Source organism: Carassius auratus, chromosome 7, assembly GCF_003368295.1.
Source record: "Carassius auratus strain Wakin chromosome 7, ASM336829v1, whole genome shotgun sequence".
NCBI lineage: Eukaryota > Metazoa > Chordata > Actinopteri > Cypriniformes > Cyprinidae > Carassius > Carassius auratus.
This window is the reverse complement of record NC_039249.1, coordinates 33534342-33554898: the sequence shown is the minus strand read 5'-3', so window position 1 is coordinate 33554898 and position 20557 is coordinate 33534342. Positions and strand designations below refer to the sequence as shown.

Sequence of the window (20557 nt, the reverse complement as noted above, 5' to 3'; positions counted from 1 at the left end):
CATTCCTGAATCCTGATATGAATCAGTCTTTGAAAGATTCATTATTATAGACAATACAGTGACCAATTATTAAAGACAAACACTTGAAGTTATTCCTGAATGAATCCAAATCTTGAACAATTAGATTGAATAAAAGGCTTCTTTATTAACACAGAGACTAACAGACACCGAGTGGAGATATTACTTTCATAAGTATATTAAAGTAGGCCTATCATTTCATTTTGTCATTACATATTTCTATGTTAACAATGTTGTATTAATCATTAATCTCATTTCATTATAAAGTTGGAATGCTATGTAAATGCATGTATAGCCATGAGCAGCATTAAACTGTAAATACATCTAAAATAAACTTCAGACACTGCTTCTATCTCTGAAGGCTTAATTAATACTTGTTTAATTGGTAACAGTCTGTTGTCATATTACATGTATTCTAATTTAACAGTAGCATTTAATAAATTAAACATTGAGGATGATATACATAGGCCTAATATGAAATTCTGTTTAAATGGTTAATAAAAATCAGTTCCTCATAATGGGAAAGTAAATTTCTGACACTGATAGAATAATTTGTGGTTTATTTATATTTACTGTGTGCAGGTTTGAAGTAAATTAATTTATTCTTTCAGATTTCAATACTAAATTAAAAAACAATTGGGATGATACCCTGATTTTATCCTGATTCATAACAAAGACGACAGTCTTCTTTAGGCTAGTTATTTTATGTGGGAATTAAGAATAAAAAAAAAAAAATGCTGGCAGAATTTGGAAGAATATAAATCATTTAAGAACTAAGCAAAAAAATAAAAAAATAAAAAAATAAAATAAAAAAAAAAACACTTAAAGAACTTTGCCTATCCAACCTAAAGAAACAGGCAGCCAAATTCTGCTCACCCTCTTCCAGCCAACTCAGACAATATCTGATACAAGCATGGATTTATAGTAGACCTAAGCGTATATTAACTTCAACCCTGATACTACATCAGTAATTGATAACTGAAGAATGACATGAAGCAGCAGATTAGCTGATGCTAAAGATTAAACTTAACACAAGGAATAAATTATTTTAATTTATTTCTTCAGACACAATATAACTGTAAAAATACTGTAAATATGTACATTAACTTCGTAGTTCTCTGCATATATGTTTGCATGTGCACTAGAACTGTTTGTAAGTGTGTATTACTACTAGAGCTTAATTTCCAAAGTACAATTTTCAATTACAAACATCTTTACAGTATATCAACCATTGCCTTTTTTAATTATATTGTTACCTTTAAAACTTTTATATTGCAAGCAAAATAGATTTTTTTTGCATCTTCAAGAAACCTTTAAAAACATCTCAACATCTTTATTTGACCCTCGAACTCCAGCACTGTCTATTCTAATTATATGTGTGATCTAATGTGAATGCATTTAAAGAGCCAGTAAGATGAAAATTCTAAGCTTCTTTTCACTGTTTATAAGTCCTGTACAACAGGTTTAAATCCATGCCAGGTAAAAAAAAAAAAAAAAAAAAAAAAAAACATTGTAATTTTGTCAAAATATCATTTTAAAATTACCTTAATTCTCAGAGATCCCCAAACGGTTCACACGAAGCTGTTCAAAAGATTCAGTTTCATTAAACCCCACCTTTCGGTAGCATACTGTGTTCTGATTGGTCAACTGACATGGTCCGTTTTGATTGGTTGTTCCGCATGTACGGAGCCCACAACTACACGGTAAACAATGTGTAACTACAACATGCTAACGCGAAAAACTGAATAGACATTACAGTTTAACCATTACTAAAATTAACCATGGTTTTACTTCAGTTACAAACAAAACAAAAACAGGGTTACTGTAGTGAAATCATAGTAACCACAAAATAACCATGGTTTTTCAAAACCATAGGTAAAACCATGGTTTTGCTTATAGTAATCAATGCACCACAAAAAAGTCTCAGGTTACGAATGTAACCATGGTTCCCTGAGAGGGAACTTCGAACTGCGTCCTCTGAAGGGACACTATGGGGAACACCTCGTCGTGACCCATGTCTGAAGCATACTTTGAAAAACGCCAACGTGTTGGCCGGCGACAGCCTCTGACGTCGCTACTGGCGTTCTCTGAAGGGACACTATGGGGAACAGTATACCCACGCAGCCATGCTGAGGGGAGTGCAGGCCAGAATCATGGCAAACACTATGTACCAACTCTACCATTTCACTGGGAGTCGCCCCTGGGATGGTTCAACGGCTGTCCATGACATTATCCCTTATGGCCAAAGGCCTAAGCTACATACCCAACTTACCTGAAGGGCCTCTGCCCGGGGTAGAACTGAAGGCTTGGAATCACGAAAGATTCCTTTAAAGGGATACGGCTAAGAACTTAGCACTGTTTATTATCAAGTCTTGCCTGTCACAAAGGAGGGGCTCTCACGGCACTCTGATAGAGCAGCTCATAGATGGAATGGCCCGGGAGCAGAGCAATTGGAGGACGGAACGTACAGATGAAGCCTCGGCCACGCCTGTACAATGGCGTCCAGCCCCAATGGAGCTGGATGAGTCAGAGGAAGCCAGAGGGGATAGTGTGACACTCTCTTGAGTCGCAAAACCGATCCACCCAGGTCTGACCAACCTCTCTAACTCTGCTTCAACACCTTGGTGTGAAGGCGCCATTCCCCGAGCCTCAGCCCCTGCCTCAGCAGGATGTCTGCTCTCACAGTGCATCTCAAAACAGTATGTAGTACTGGAGCGCTCTGATGAAAAAACCGAGAACTCAGTCTCCCATGAGAGGAGGACTCCGAGCTCCGAGCAGCATGCTCATAGGCGACCCTTTTTGAAAAGGGGAGCGCTGCTAAACTACCGCGAGAATTGCCCACACAGCCCCCCATGTTGAGGGGCGGTGCTTGAGGTGTATAACAAATACACACTGGTTGGATGAAGCCCAAGGAACCCCGGGGCTAATCATCTTAAGAAAGGGAACTAAGCGCAGCGCGTAACCCTTACCGTACAGGATTCCAGAAAGTGCGCAGAGCCTTGCGTGCACACTTACCACTTATGTGGATTTCAGACAGTGCGCAAAGCGTTAACGTGCACACTGACCACCATGTGGTTTTGAGAAAGTACACAGGCATAGCGTGTGTACAGAAAAGTTACCTGACAACCACAAACCATGGGAGCTCGTTTTTTTAGTGGAAACGCACAGCATGTGGGAGCTAAATCTCCAGGGAGGCCTGGTGAGGCCTGCTACCTGACAACCACAGTATGTGGGAGCTCGCTTTCAGAGAGACCTGGTGAAGCCTACTATCTGAAAAACCACAATATGCGGGAGTCCACACAGCCCCTCATGTTGAGGGAAGCGATGCTTGGGGTGTATGACAAATACACACTGGTTGAATGAAGCCCACGGAACCTCGGGGCTAATCATCATAATAAAGGGAACGAAGCAGAGCATGTAACCCTTACCGTACAGGATTTTAGAAAGTGCGCAGAGCCTTGCGTGCACACTTACCACTTACGTGGATTTGAGACAGTGCGCAAAGTGTTCACGTGCACACTGACCACCATGTGGTTTTGAGACAGTACACAGGCTTAGCGTGTGTACAGAAAGGTTCCTAAGCATCGCAGAGACGCTGGATCGCACGGGAGAGGTAAGCTCCAACCCTCAAGCGAGGGGAGCATCACCTGAGACAGTACATACAGGCAGACTCCGTAACTACCACCTCCCCGGATGTGCCAAGCGGCCAGGCGGCCCCTCAGGGTGACCTGGCTGGATATCCATGAAATTCCCTGCAGTGCTGTGCCAGTTCTGACGATCAGCCAGGCTCCTCGGTTGGGGTGTGGAACGAGCAACCGCAGAGAGCTTGCTTCCCGCACACGGAATTCGCTCCGCGGTGGGTGTCGCACCCTGGGGGGGTGAACCCACGCGGCACGGCCGCCTGCCGAAAGCCTGTGATCGTGGCCAGAGCACAAGGCTGGAACTGAGCACTGTAAAGGAAACTCACAGAGTTTGTTAGTAGACATAACCACCAGCAACATAACACCCATAAGCAAAAAGGGTTACATACTCACCCACCCTCCTGTACTGGAGTCCCACTTTACGGGGCGCCCCCTTTTGGTCCGGACCAGTAAGTGGTAAGGTGTAGTAAGGTGAGTCACTCAGTAAGGTGGTCACTATGAAAATAGGACCAACCAAAAACATAACAGGTCCAGGATAGGAGACTGTTATGTGAGAAACTTTCCACCTAACCCCGATCAGGTGGAGCGCTGGTGGCTACAGGGGAATTAGGCAGGGGATAAATAAAACAGAAGTTAAAAACATCCAAAAGGAAGGGACGAACTCCTAGGTATCGCTCCGATCCGGACGAGAGTGCTGCCTAGTCTGAATCACATCCCTCAAACCCTGCTGACATCTTCGTGACCCGTGATTCCTCTTGCCCCTGCCCTCAAGCGGGGGAGGAGCATGAGCTGCGACGCTAGCCTTCTGCGCCCGTCTTCGATCCTCAGATCGAGATGGGCCAGGACCCCTTTGTTGTTCGGGCTCTGTTGCTGCGTATGATTTCCCATTTAAGCGGGATGTATCCTGGAAGGGCTTAGATGGCAAAGAGGGTGATTTTAGAGAGGATGTTCCCCCACTGAGAGATAGCTCTCTTCTACAGGGGGCATCCTCTCATAGCGTTTCTCGTGCATGCCATCGATATCAGCATAACTCGTATGCTGAAACTGATGGGTGCGAGAGAAAAATGGCCTCTTCCATTCCTTTTCGACATCTGCATGTAATGGGAGTCTCACCTGGGCTGGCGGGCTATGGTCAGATAAATAATGCTCATCGAGGCTACCTCGCGACATTACCTTACTGGCACGCTTCCCTGGTAAGTTTATTTTTTGTGTTTTATTTATTTAATTAATTAATTTATTTTTATTTTGCCGCGGCGTGATCCATAACATCTAACAGCTCCCCATACGCAGAGCAGGAGAAATGAGCGGCTCAGCTTCAGCTTCTTCGCCACTCTCAAATATCTCCTGCTCTTTCTGGGTAGAACCCAGCAGAGCACTAACTAGAGTGTTAGAAAGGGTTAATGACAACGCATCTTCCTCCCGAAGTTTGCTCTCGTTTGCCGCCGGAGAGTGTGAGAGGAAAAGTCCCTCTCTACACTCCTCAGCGAGATCCACCTGTGATCCCCACGAGCTCATTCTCCTCCGTGCCTCGGCCACGGCGAGTCCTGAGCCGCGAGATCCAGATGACAAACGAGAGCGGAGCTTTTTCACAGAAAAACGCTCGCAGTGTGCCCAGATTGCCCCCTCAAGGACATCGCGCACGTGCTCTTCGCCCAAACAAGAGACGCAAAGACTGTGTGTGTCATCAGGTGTCAAATAACGCTGACATGGATGCACACACTGTTTAAACGCCTTGCTAGTGGATGCCATGATAACAATAATAGATCGCTCTTACCGTTCTGGTCGTTTATCAGATGCACGCTTCAAACAAAACAGTCAATGAAGACGAAGAAGATAAGTGACGGGTCCTACGGGCGCATATTTATAGTCGCGCCGGCAGCGACGTCAGAGGCTGTCGCCGGCCAACACGTTGGCGTTTTTCAAAGTATGCTTCAGACACGGGTCACGACGAGGTGTTCCCCATAGTGTCCCTTCAGAGGACGCAGTTCGAAGTTCCCTTGACAGGGAACCATGGTTAATACACTTTACCACACTAAAACCATGGTTAATTTTCGTAAGGGAAAAACATCATATCTAAACGTCTTTTATCATTCATCCAAGTAATAAAAATGATGACACACACTGACATTTTCATACTCATGTAAGCACGTACATAACCAAACTGAGCATACAACTTCACGGTAAACAATGCGTTAGCATTAACATATAGTGCTAGCGCTATAGTGCTAGCGCGACATACTGAAAAGACGCTCGGGAGAAAAAACAAACACATAACTTCACAATCATACTTACAGGTTGTGATTCGGAGATGCTTGTTGGTCCAAATAAAGTTGGCAATGAACACTCTTTTATGGCCAAACGCTTTGAAAATCCCGCCTTGAACTCACCGAGATTAGAAAAGCAGTCATCAGTGAAATGTTGTGAACACAGCAAAAGGAATTTGTTGTACTGCTCTGGTATTGTGGTAAAAATGAATTTTAGCCATTGGTTCTTCTGATCTTCATTCTTTGGCAGTGAAAATAAAACAAACTTCCCTTTACAATTAAAAACACACTGTCTCGTCGACATGATGCTATCACACCAACCAGAGCGTCTGTTTGGGGGGGGGGTTGGGGGTGCAGGTCAGAGGTCAGTTTCTCTTAAGACGGTAGGCGGAGATTATTATGCAAAGTGTTCTAGTGACGTACATAGAGATGGGCAAAATATTTGAAATCTATAACGACTCGTTTCAGCGATTCAGAGTCGACTCCTTACTTTAGAAGCCAATAACTTTATAAATCGTGTACTTTTTGGTTGAATTACTTTGCACATTATTTACACTGATGGACAGCTACATCATATGTAATACAGGTAATGTTTGATTTCCCATCTGTGTGGCTCTTTAAAAATTAATAATCTACTCAAAATTTCTACCACATTAAAACACGTGGTTAGCGTTATTTCATAGGACATTTAAACCATCTCTGATTTTTCTTATATCGTGTTATATTGTTATTGGACATAACTATGCATGTGATCCCTAAAAAATAGTTTTCTTTAGCCCCTTTAATGAATACGCGAAAGTGACTGCATATTCATGATTCAAGATTCAAGATTTGTATTCGTCATATACACAATTATATAGAGCATATATAACCAGCAGTGAAATGTGAGTCAGGTCCACTCCATGGACAATGCAATTATTAAAGAATACAACACAGATGAAATATACATATATAGCTATGAAAGAATGAAATAAGAGTAAACAATACAAATATAAGAATAAAATATATTTAAAAAGATGTATACTGTATAATTAAATATAAGATGGAAAATAATGTGCATGGAAGTACACTGTATTCTTACATTTACATTAAATTTACATTTATTCATTTAGCAGACGCTTTTATCCAAAGCGACTTACAAATAATGACAGTGGAAGCAATCAAAAACAACAAAAAGAGCAAAGATATGTAAGTGCTATAACAAGTCTCAGTTAGGTTAACACACTACAAGTAGTATGGAATTTAAAATAATATAATAAATACAAAGAAAACAGAAGAATAAAAAAGAATAGAGCAAGCTAGTGTTAGAGGTCTTTACACACACACTCGTCTCTCGGCTTTTGCCATCAGGCTACGGAATCGATTTCCAGATGGCAGCAAAGCGAAGAGACGGTTACTGGGGTGGATAGAGTCCTTGATGATTTTAACAGCTCTGTTTCTGCAGCGTTTGAGGTAGATGTCCTGCAGAGAGGGGAGAGCAGACCCTGAAATGCGCTCAGCTAAGTGCACAACTCTCTGCTGGTCTTTGCAGTCTTGACTGGAGCTGTTCCCATACCACACTGAGATACACTGAGTCAATACACTTTCTATAGCCCCTGAATAGAAAGTTTTCAGGATTGTTGATGAGACCCTGAATTTCCTCAGCTGTCGTGGATGGTACAGTCTTTGCCTGGCTTTATTAACCTGTGTTTGAATGTGAGTACTCCAAGTAAGGTCCTCTGAGATGTTTACACCGAGGTACTTGAAGCTTGAATTAATTAATTTATTTTTATTTTGCCGCGGCGTGATCCATAACCTCTAACAGCTCCCCATACGCAGAGCAGGAGAAATGAGCGGCTCAGCTTCAGCTTCTTCGCCACTCTTAAATATCTCCTGCTCTTTCTGGGTAGAACCCAGCAGAGCACTAACTTCAGTGTTAGAAAGGGTTAATGACAACGCATCTTCCTCCCGAAGTTTGCTCTCGTTTGCTCACCCTCTCCACAGGGGTCCCGCTGATCATAAGAGGAGTATAGGGCTGCTGCTGTCTCTTCCTGAAGTCCACAATCAGTTCTTTAGTTTTGCTCACATTCAGAAGCACCTTTCACACTGTGATTCCGGCAAATACACATGTAAAGTGTTCCGGCAATTGTTCTTGGGTCGCTAGATTATGCACTTTCACACTGCCAGTGATAACCCGGGATTTATGCATGCGTTCCCACACAAACTGTAACGGTCCCGTAACGACACGTGACATCAGGGCGTGACGTGTAATGTCCGAGTCGAAAACGTTATGCCCGTTATACTTTCACTTAAGCTGGCGAACGATCTCGGTGTCAGCGCGGAAAGTGAGGAACAAACTGATCCCTGCTTCATTACAGTTTGCACATATTTTTTGTTGTAAACATTGATCTTCCTTCAAAACAGCTGATAAAAGAGTTTCGCGATAACGTGCTTCATCACTTCGACACAGCATTAGATCTGCCTTTTGTTCACACAGTGCTCGTCCCAGGTTGAACCCGGCAATGTTACTAGGTCCCCAACCTGGGTTCAATGCCGGAATCAATCCCGGGACGTGTTTGCTTTCACACAGAAGGCGACCCGGCAATGTTCCGGCAATATGCCGGGTCCGACGTGCAGTGTGAAAGGGGCTAGAGAGAGACAGTTGTCCTTGCACCATGATGTGAGTTTTTCTACCTCATCCAAGTATGCGGTCTCATTCACTAGTTCACGCTTACATATAATTAGCTGAGGTATGGTATGCGTAATTGGCGTGCTGTCCGGGGAAGGGCTCCGAGCTCGGGAATGGCCCGAACCTAGAGTACCCCCCAAAAAGCCAAATCTACAACAGGACAGCCGCCAGTTTAAAGAATGCCCCAGTACTGAAAAAAAGCAGAGTACTGGCGGGGGCTGATTTGGTTTCTGAGAAGTCATCTCGTTGGTGGGCTGGAAGGGCCTACATACTCCGGAGGGAGCGACTTGGGCGTTGGCTGCAGCTAGTGAACTACGTGGTTGTTGGCGCCCGGTCGGTAGGGCTCGAGCCGATGCTCAACTGGAGCTTTTTGCCGTTGGAACGGTGCAGGAGGAGGAGCAGCGTGGTTGTGGTGCCCGACCGGGAGGACCCGAGTTGCCTCGACCGGAATAGGTCACGGTGTCGGCGTACGGGCCCTACTGGCTGATAGCCCCTGCTATTCAGTGGGTGAAGGGCCTAAAACTGACCGAGAGGGCCCATGAAGCCTCCGACAGGAGATTGAGACTCAGGATGACAGACGTCTGGGTCCTTTCGGTTTGGCAGATAAAAAGCTTTGGGCTGGCCGACAAGGAGGACTCTGGTGACATCCAAAGGGAGATCCCGACTCACGGCATCAGATGGATGAGACTCACTTGCGTAGGCATAGGTCTGTCCGGGAGACTCTCGCCAGATGTCTGAAGGGCGCACACGCAACAGACGGGTAAGCCTCGGCGGACGGGGAGAGTTGGAAAGGAAAACCCAACTGGGAGGACTCTCGTGGCATCCGATGGGGCCTCTAACTCCAAACATCGAACGGGTAAGCCTCGCCAGATGGGGTTAAAAGATGTGAGAGTAGCTGAGGGTAGCTGAGAGTTTTTTTGTTTGTTTTTTTTTGCAGGATTTGGCGAGAGGACGAGACACGTAGCGCCGGACGGTTAAGCCTCGCTTACAGTCAAATGGAAAGGTAAGTTGCGTGGCCGAGAGACTGTTACCGACGTCCAAAGGGAGCACACACATCGAACGGGTAAGCCTCGCCGACCGTAGAGTGGAAACGTAAAGCAAGTCTGTCCAGGAGGCTCTCGCCAGCATGTGATCCGAAGGGAGCACACACATCGAACGGGTAAGCCTCGCTGACCATAGAAAAGGAAAAGGTAAGGTTGTCTAACCGGGAGGCTCTCGCCGGCGTCCGAAGGGAGCACACGCATCGAACGGGTAAGCCTCTCCGGATGGCAGACAGAAAAGGTAACGATAGGTGGCCAGGAGGCTCTTGCCATGTCCAGCGGAGACTTCCTGTTCCCCAAAACTGGGTGAGCCTCGCAGGCCGTAGGATGGAAAAGGTAAGTTTGTGTGGTCGTTAGGCTGTCGTCAGCGTTTTATGGGAGTTTGCTACTCCCGGCAAGAGACGGGTAAGCCTTGGCGACCGTAGGAAGGAGGGAGGGTTTATTTGTGTGTTTGGTACTTGTGGCATTGAACAGCTTGCTTGTATGTTTGTAACCTAAACCACGTGGTAAGGTCATGGTTGGCTGGCCAGGAGGCTCTCGCCAGTGTCCGATGGGGGTGAGCCTCGCTGGCTAAGGATGGAAAAGGTCAGGTTGTCTAGCCGGGAGGCTCGGACCAACGTCCAAAAGGAGCTTAGCTCCAGGAATCGAACGGGTAAACCTCTCTGGCTGAAGGACAGAAAAGGTTGTCCGGTCAGGAGGCTCTTACCTTCGTCCGACAGCAGCTTAGCTCCCGGATCGAACGGTTAAGCTTCGCTGGCCAAAGGACGGAAAAGGTAAGGTTGTCTAGCCGTGAAGCTCTCACCTACATTCAATGGGAGCCCTGACTCCATGCATTGGATGGGTACACCTCTTCGTACGTAAGACAGAATGGCAAAGCAGGTAGCCGGGTCTTTCACCTACGTCCGAAGGGAGTGTGAGCTCCTGGCAACGAACGGGTAAGCCTTATTGGCCGCAGAATGGAAAAGGTGAGGTTGTCTGGCCGGGAGGCTCTCGTCAGCATCCGATGGGAGCTCGTGCTCCTTTCATCAAAGAGAGAAGCCTCGCTGGTCATAGGATAGAAAAGGTAAGGTTGTCTGGCTGGGAGTGTGCAGCTGGCGTTGGCGGTATTTATTATAAATAAAAATTATAATATATATATATATATAATTTTTTTTGATTTATTATTATTTTTTTTTTGTGCGATGTACTCATTGGTATTCAATAAGAATGTGTCGCTGGCTTTTTTATATATATATATATATATATATATATATATATATATATATATATATATATATATATATATATATATATATATATATATATATATATATATATATATATATGGCCGATGAGGGTTTGGTGGGCTTTCTTTATGTGAAACTGGTTTATCCTAATGTAACTTTGGTATGCTTCTGAGGACCATCTTCCGAGAGTTTGGATCTGCTGGTTGGAGAGGCCTTTTTGTGCTGCTGAAGTTGCTGCCTCGATGCGAAATGAATGGGTGGAGAAATTGTTCGCTGGGATGCCTGATAATTGCAGGACGCATTTGAGGTGTTTTTGAAACCAGAAACGAGTGACTGGTTTTTTAGACTCGTCGATGAATTGGGGTTTGTGCGGGGACTTTGCCTGGGAATTTCTAAGGTGTAAAAAAGCGAGGATGGATTGGTAAGGCTGGATTGGGGAGGGGAGATTGAAAATGTATATAAAATGGCCTTTGTTGGCTTGGTCTGTTTTGCTTTGATTAAATAAGCGATTGTTTCATCATCTAGTATAGTTAGGTCTGATATGGTGGGGTTGATTTTCAGATTAAATTTAGAAGAGCTTGTAAGCTCCGAGCACCTGAGAAAACCGAAAAAGGCTAGGATGAACATAGCGTCAAGCATGCCGGCGATGCTGAGGGGTTGGTAATTTGTGTGGATACATTTTGTGAGAATATCTAGCGTTATGGGTTTTCTGGTGTCTGGATGGCTGGGCTGGGATCGCTGGATCCCTTTAATTAGGAGGGAGGTTTGTGAATTGTTTATTTCGGGTGAAGGAGTGCCGGTCATCAGTTTGTGAAAAAACTGGACTCCGCTCAGGTAGCTTTAAATGGATCCGACTTGGAGACCCTTGGCGCCGTTGAGGAACGAAATGAAAGAGGTGATGGAGAGTAGAGAAAAATCAGGAAAAGGGATGTTATAGGTGAGGTGAAATGACTTAAAGCATCTCCACGCAGTCACATATGACTGGAGGGTCCTGGGAGAGACTGCTTGGAGAATAGAGTCAAGCGATGCTTCGAGGAGTGGTTTTAGAGGGTGGGTTAAGGGAATATTAATTCTGAATAGTGAGGAACCGGAGTGGGGAATTGGTCCGCCTCTGGAGCCAGCGTCCTGAATTTCTGAAACAGAAAATGAGACAGGGAGTCAGCAATTTGGTTTTCTGTACCTGGAACGTGCTTTGTGATAATTATAAATGGGTCGCATGCTGCGATCCATATTAGATGTCTAAGGAGAGGCATGAGGGCGGGGGAGTGAGAACGGCCTTTGTTTATGCACTGAACTACGGCTTCGTTGTCACAGTGCACTAAAATGCTTTTAGCTGTCCATTCATTTCCCCACAGGAAGGCTGCTACTACGAGAGGATAGAGCTCGAAAAGAGCTGAGGACTGGGTCGAGTCCTACATCTGGGGGGGCCATGTGGACGCGAACCAACGGCCTTGGTAAAAACCTCTGAAACCGATTGAGGGAGCTGCATCTGTAAACAGCTGTAAGTCGATGGGAGACGAAATTAAATTGTTCAAAAAAAGAGAGCCCATTCCATTGTCTAAGGAACAGGATCCATAATTTAAGTTCGTCGTGGCATGCGTGGGCTAGGGGAATGAGGTCCTCGAGCGCGTGAACTGATGATGCGAGTGTTAGGAGATGTGCGATGAATGGCCGTCCTTGGGGAATTATGCTCATGGCGAAATTTAAATGCCAGAGCAGGGAAAGAAGTTTGTGTTTAGAACAACAAGGGCTGTCGAGGAGGGTGGAGGAGACAAGGATTATTCTATCAATCTTTTCCTTTGGCAGGGAGAGCTGAAATTTAGCTGAGTCGAGGTTGATGCCGAGGAACTCTATGGTTATGGCGGGACCCATGGTTTTTTCCTGAGCGATGGGAATCCTGACCTCGGAAAAAACTTTTTGGACAGTGAGGATATGGGCGGCTGGGATTGCCTTGGGCGATGAAATGACCAGGAAGTCATCTAAAAGATGGATAATATGTGGGATTGCGTAATTGTTGGAAAGGATCCAGCAGACGGCTTCGGATAGTGTATCGAAAGTTTTGGGGCTGCTTTTTCATCCGAAGGTTAACCGGACGGCGAAATAGTATTTCTTGAGCCATCATATCCCGAACAGGTGCCAAAAGTCCGGATGGATAGGCATCACTTTGAAAGCAGAAGTGATGTCTATTTTTGTTAGCCAGGCTCCTCGGCCCGCGATTTTAATCAGTTCGACTGCCTGATCTATGTCTTGGTATTTGAGTGAAAATTCGTCGAGGGGTATCAAACTATTGATGCTCGGGACTGTGGATTTATGCGGAGATGACAGGTCAACTATTAAGCGTTTCTTACCTGAAAATTTTCTAGTAGCCACTCCGATTGGGTTGACTCTGAACGTTTTGAAGGGGGGGGTATTGAAGGGTCCGATCATAAAGCCTGACTCGACTTCTTTTTTGATAAGGTCAACTACTATGTCGGGCGCTGCAAGGGCGGATTGGAGATTATGGCAGACCGTGCTTTGGGAAAGCTCGCAAACGACGCCCAGGTTAAAACCGTGTCTGAGGCCAGACAGGAGATAATTTGTAAATTCTTTGTCGGGATGGTGTGCTAGTTCAATGGTCATGTGAAAAATATTCACAGGAGTCGATAGGCAATTTTTAGATTTTTTTTTTACGGCTTTAAACACGGGGCAAACTATGCGTGCGTGAGCACCGCCACAGAACTTGCAGGAGTGTAGATAGCGGCAGTGGTGTCTGATGTATCTCCCGCTGTTGAAAGCGATGCATAGCTGTGAGCTTTCTGCTCCTGGTTGGGCTAGGCGTGAGTTTGCTGAGGTTGCTGACCTTGGGACGTAGCTGGTGGATTTTGCCGGGGGAGTATCGGAGTGTTGGGTTGCGTCCAGGTTTATTTGTGGGCAGGTTGTGGTGGAGTGAGCCACAGACCTGCAGACTGTGCACGAAATGCTCCTACAGCCTAGAAATACGCGGATGTGCAAGTTGGAGTCGATCTCTCCCCAATAAGGGCACTGGTTCCACTGAGCGATTCGGATAGCGTATTTAGCGGAAAAAAGCTTGTGGTAAGTGTAAAAGTGCCCTCCTCCGTAGGACAACGCGAGTTTGGCTATTATCGACAAATAGTCGTTGAGTTCACATCGGCTGTGGGGGAAGGCTGAGCAGATTATCTCGGTGTAGCGGTTGAATGCGATGGATGAATTCGGAGAAGGAGAGTAGTCGAGATGAAAGGGGATTTGGATTTTTTAGCGTGACTGAGAAATCCCCGCAGTCTATTTGGCGGTTTGAATCGGATGTGGGCAGGAGAGAAAGGAGAGATGAGAGATCTACATCCGCACCTGCTAATATCTGTGCTCGGATGCTGTGGGTCACTTGGGGAGGTTCGAGGGCGACGGCGTTTGATGGGATGGGCATTGGTGTAGCAGTGAAGAGTGAATGGGGGGATTTCGCTTGGAGGAGGGTGGTGACAACAACTGGGGGCGGGGCTGTGTTTGACAGCGATTATGGCCAAGCACTTGCTTGACCCGCGGGCACGGAGTTGAAAGCCACGGGTTGCGGGGCTGAGTTGGGTGGCCAGTATGGCCAGGCGTTTGCTTGGGCCGCGGGCCCGAAGCTGGGATGGGCGAGAGTCAGGGCTGTGTTAGGCGGCCAGTTCGGCCAAACGTTAGCGTGAGCAGCGGGCTCAGAGCTCGGAGGAGCGGGAGGCGGGGCATTATGTGACAGCCAGTTCGACCAATCGCTAGCTTGGGCCTCGGGCCCGAAGCTGGAAGAAGCGGGAGGCGGCGCTGTATTTGGTGAACTGTTCGGCCAAGCGCTTGCCTGGGCTGCGGTGTCAGTATTAAAAGTTCAGTACGATGGGGCTGAGATGGGTGGAGGAGGCAGCCAGGATCCTCCTTGAGCTTCAGCGCCCTGTGCTGTTGGGATTGGAGCCGCGGTGGGAGGCTGGGCTCCAGCCAACATAGCGGGCACCACGGCGGTCAGAATCGGGGGTGTGGCCCAGGCTTGCTGAAGGCCTCTTGCTGCGGCTTGATAGCCGCTGGGAGCTAGGCCTAGTAGCGGAGGATGGTGGAGTGCTTTGAGGCGAATTTTGAGGTACTCCTTTCTTTTTTCCTTTCTTTGGTATAGTGGTTGACTGAGGAGAAATGTTATCATTTTGAGATTTTGCATACAAGTCGTAAAGTTCTGATTTATTCAACTTGCTTGAGGGTGTGACGTCATTTTTGGACAGGGCCTGCCTCAGAATCGACACCGTCCATTTATCAATTGGCGGAATCGTAGGCCTGGCTGAGCAGTAGGAGGACGTGGGGGAGTCAGCTGCGGTTCTCGCCGGAGGTCGGCGAAGGCTTTAGTGATGGGGCTGGGGAAGAGCTGGATAAGTCTTCGGACGAGGAATCTCGGTTTTGGGACATGGTGCTATGCATGCGGACCAAAATGCTGATAAACCGTCAATGGATAGAGGTAAGTCAGCAATATTTATACTATCGGATTGATTACTTGATTATGGTCCACCTGTGTTGATTAGGCTAAGTATCTGACGCGCTCCTCCTGAATCTTATTAATAAATTACATTTATTGTTGTGAATGAGGTCCAGAACCACAGTATCATCAGCAAATTTGATTTTAGATGTGGAGCTTTGTGAAGACACACAGTCATGTGTGTAGAGAGAGTAGAGCAGGAGACCCAGGACACAGCCCTGTGGGGCTCCTACATTTTGGGTGATGGAGTTAGAGGTATACTGGCCTACTAGCAGCCTTACAGAGTTTATATTATTGCTGTTGATGTGCATGAGGGAAGAGTGCAGGATGTGAAAGATTGCATCTTCAGTGGATCTGTTTGGGTGATAGGGAAACTGAAGAGGGTCCAAGAGGTCCCTGTGTCTCCAGCGTCGCCATGTCCTCCCGTGTCTCCTGATCCGCCATGGAGGGGGACATAATGTCAGTGTTGTGGACTTGATTTTCCTTGTTTTACCCTGGTCTTTGTTCCTGTTGTCCTTATTTGGTTATGATTTCTGTTCCTGTAATTGGTGCCATCAGTGTCTGTCTTTAAATAGTGTCCTCTGTTCTTGGTTCAACTTCCTCTATCATATGTCATTTGTAAGTCATATGTCAGGAAGTCCATATGTTATCATATATCAAATGTAATTTATCTGTTTGTATCGCCATGTGCATTTAATAAAATATTCTACTTCATCATTCTCCTGGTTCTCCTGGTTCCTTCTCCCCAAGCGAAGCATGACAGTAAGATCGTAAAAACTGGTATAATTGGCTTGACGTTGGATGTTAGGGGTGTACGAAAATATTGCTAGACGTGAGTATCAATATATTTTGTTTGACGAGTCTGCATCGATTCCCAAAAAATGGAATACTGATGTTAAAAAAAAAAAAAAAATATATATATATATATATATATATATATATATATATATATATATATATATATGAAATCATACAAGATTTATGGCAGTTGTTTCGTTTTGAGTTAACATCCCGACCGCTAGATGCCAGTCTCAATGTCTGAACAAATCCTGAGTGACAGGAAATACTAGCATTAGAGCACGCCACTAATGTTAGCATTAATATCAAAGACAATTTTCGGGGGGTGGGAGCAGTATGGATCCAGCCATAGAGGCTAGGGTTGGGACCATGGCCTTGGAGGCTGCCCCGCCATGGACTCCCTGTGACTTCATTTTGGCTTTTGTGGTAACTTCCTGCGTGAAGAGGGGCTTGGATTTCTCTCATTTTGTGCAGTTGGGGCTAGGGTCACGGATTCGGCGATTCCACGCAGAACATGAATACAAAATGAAAAACCTGTGAAATCCAAATGTTCACCATCTTTATTTATTTTCTTTGAGTTTAATTAATTCATTTAGTCGAGCAATATATAATGACACCTAACAAGGGCAATAAAGAAGCATTTGATTCATATATACAATAAGTTAAATTCATTATACTTTCGTCAAACTTCAACGACATAATTCCATCTATTGCTCGAAACTGAGTGGGTAGAAGTCAAACTTATTTAAATCCACCCCAGTTACAATTAACAGGAGAAAAAATAAAAAAAAAATAAAAATAAAAAGGGTAGTTGCTTTCTTAATTATTAACATTATCATGATACTCAATTAATTGTATATATAGCTAATACGTATCAAAAATAAATAAATAAATAAATAATAAAAAAAAAAAATTAAAAAAAAAATGTACATGTTAAGAGGGCTACACACCATATGTTAACCACAGTTAACAATTATAATACTACTATAGGGAATTAAAATACCTACAAAATAAAATTAAACAGACTATAAATAGATAGATACATCAATACTATTATAATAGTACCAACGAATCAAATAACACAGATTATTGTGACATTTCGCGACGCTCTCGCTCTGATCAGTGGATGTCTCTGCTCTCAGTGCTCTGCTATAGGGGAGCGCGCGCTCTTCCAGCAGAAGTGCCCTTAGGACCCATATAAGGAAATTCCGCTCCATCTAACGTCACACAGACCCATACTCGAAAAAAAAAAAAAAAAAAAAAAAAAAACTTTCCGAAACTTGTGACAAACCGGAAGGAGTATTTTTGGAACAGAAATACTCCTTCAAAAGTACAACTTAATTTTTGAAACTTTGTCCATGTTTAGCATGGGAATCCAACTCTTTAACAGTGTAAAAAACTCAGTATGCATGAAATACCATTTCACCCCCCCTTTAAGTACACACCATATGTTAACCACAGTTAACAATTATAATAATACTATAGGGAATTAAAATACCTACAAAATAAAATAAAACAGACTATAAATACATACATAAATCAATACTATTATAATAATACCAACAAATCAAATAACACAGATTATGAATACATTAATAACACCACATAATTAAACCATGCCCTCCTTGTAGTGTGACAAGAGACCTTCTGTTATAGAGTGCTTTAAATCAATGAATGCTTTGACTTTGTTTGAGTTCAAGTCCCAGAATATTCCATAGTTTGACCCTGCATACAGACAGAAACTCCTCCTATAGTTCTAATCATTGGTATTAAAAAGTTCCCATAACTCCTCGAACTGAACAAATGCTCTGTCTGTGTCTATATTTTTTATTTTTTGTATGTTAGCAGGTAGTTTATGAAATGCTTTGAATAAAGATTGTGCTGTATTAAATTTAACTAGGTTCTGTATTTTTAATAATTTTAATTTAATAAAAAGAGGATTTGTGTGTTCCAGATATTTAGCCTTGTGTATAGTCCGTAAAGTCCCCCCCCCCCCCTTTAGGTAAAATAAATGGTGACTGTATTAAGTTATTATAATTATTTCCCCATACTTCAACACAGTAAATTAAGTACAGTAGAATCATACAATACAAAATACGGAGTGTATCCTTATCGTTTACCTGTTTGGCTTTATTTATTATCGCAAGGCTTTTGGAGACTTTGGTTTTTATGTGTCTGATGTGAGTTTTCCCAAGTTAGTGTATTATCTATTCATTTTATTATTTTACACTTATCTTGTTTTATTTAGGAAACCATTAAGCACCTTTTTACTGATATTAAGCAGATGTCATTTTTTTTACATTTGTATTTTGTTTTAAAAGCCTTTATTTCAGATGAGAAAACTGAAGTTATTCTGTGATGTATAGTTTGGGATGAATACAGCTGCACCTGTTTTTCCAGTTATCGATCTTTGGATGCATCTGAGCGTATCTTTATATATTATAATACCTGCTTTCTGTTTGCTGCTCGATATTTTGATATATGCCTCTATATTTTAGATCTCTAGATGTCCTTTATTTCCATATTTACAGTCACACTTCATGTCTTCATCATGCAGTAATGTCTGTTTCTCTTGCCCCAACACTGATCCACTTCCTAAATTACAACAAACAGTCATAGACACATATTGGTCATATATAATAAATTACTTTATTACAAATTAGCATTTCATATTGGATAAATTGTCAAAATAAGAAAATCTTGATCTAGATGGTCTTTCTTAAATGATGGAGTCTTTCCTTTGTGACGGAAACTGTTCATGAAAAATAATGTTATTACAGCTAACTTTACTGATCAGCCACTGAAGATGTTTTTAACGAAATAATACTTAAGTGATCAGATATACACTAGTATAACTATTGTTGTTGTTAATTCATTTAAAACATCTGTCATATTAGTATTTCATGTAGTCTATCGGCTGAATAAAGGACGAGGAGCCCCGGACCTGTGTGTGCTTCAAGCTGCACGAAACTACAGCTGTATCAAACACTGCACACGACACTCACTGATGCTCATTCAATTAAACCACTCTCGAACTGTTTCTGAAACACACAGAGGACGATTTCGGTCTTTCTTCAACCTTTAACACTTAAATAAAGCATTAGATTTACACTCGGCTCTGTTCCGTGGCTGATGCTCGCCTCGAGTTTGCTCTGACCGGGGCGAAACCAACATTTCCTCGCCGCGGGTTTTAGTCTCCACAGAAAGCCAAGGACCTCTGCTTGATGCTGACTTTGTTTCTACTGCGCTAAACTTTTTTTAACACTCGAGTTTTGCCCCTAAATGTAAGAGAAGAAAACACAAGCGCGAGCGGCTCTCGGAGGCGCGCAGACAGCGAGCGGGCGGGTTGAGTCTATAAGGTTCTCATGTGTTGTTTAAGAGCGCAGCGCTGCTCGAGCGACACTCATTAAACTCAGTGTTTGAAAGACTGTGATTTCGCTCCGAGAAATGGCAGAAACCGCTCCAGCAGCCGCCGCTCCGCCGGCCAAAGCGCCCAAGAAGAAGTCCGCCGCCAAAGCCAAGAAAGCAGGTCCCGGCGTCAGTGAACTGATCCTCAAAGCCGTGTCCGCGTCCAAGGAGAGGAGCGGAGTGTCCCTCGCCGCCCTGAAGAAAGCTCTCGCCGCCGGCGGCTACGACGTGGAGAAGAACAACTCCCGCGTCAAGCTCGCCCTCAAGAGCCTGGTGACTAAAGGCGCCCTGCTGCAGGTCAAAGGGACCGGCGCCTCCGGCTCCTTCAAGATCAGCAAGAAGCAGACCGAGACCAAGAAGAAAGCGGCTCCTAAAGTCAAGAAGCCCGCGGCCAAGAAACCCGCTGCTGCCAAGAAGCCCAAGAGCGCAGCTGCAAAGAAGCCCGCCGCTAAGAAATCCCCCAAGAAGGCCAAGAAACCCGCCGCCGCTAAGAAGGCCACAAAGAGCCCCAAGAAGGCGACGAAGAGCCCCAAGAAAGCGAAGAAGCCCGCGGCGCCCAAGAAAGCAGCCAAGAGCCCCAAAAAGGCCAAGACCGCCAAACCCAAGACGGCAAAGCCTAAAGCTGCCAAGCCTAAAAAGGCAGCTCCCAAGAAGAAATAAAACTCTTCTGTTTTCTTCCCCAACGGCTCTTTTCAGAGCCACCCACAAACTCGAAAGGAAGAGCAAACAAACTTACACTATTAGTGGAAGTATATTATAATAAGGCTTGAGTTTACATCGAATCATGTTTTATATGTTGAATGCACTTGTAGAACAAAAAAGCTGTATTCACGTTTATTAATGGATCAGCAATCTTTATTTAATTAGTATAAAAAACAATATTTACTAATGTGTGTATATATATATATATATATATATATATATATATGAAATAGTTTTATATACTCTCGATTGTCTCTAGAAACTTGTGTTCAAGTGAAAGTCACTTAATTGTTGATCCCAAAGGAGCAC

General features: G+C 44.2%; 1 protein-coding gene across 1 annotated transcript; it reads left to right on the top strand.

Annotated features, from left to right (window-relative positions):
* Positions 1–19459: 19459 nt before the first annotated feature.
* Positions 19460–20251, top strand: LOC113106542 (histone H1-like). Its single transcript, XM_026268616.1, has one exon. The coding sequence runs from the start codon at positions 19586–19588 to the stop codon at positions 20204–20206; it is 621 nt and encodes a 206-aa protein (XP_026124401.1). The 5' UTR covers positions 19460–19585; the 3' UTR covers positions 20207–20251.
* The last annotated feature ends 306 nt before the right edge of the window (positions 20252–20557 follow it).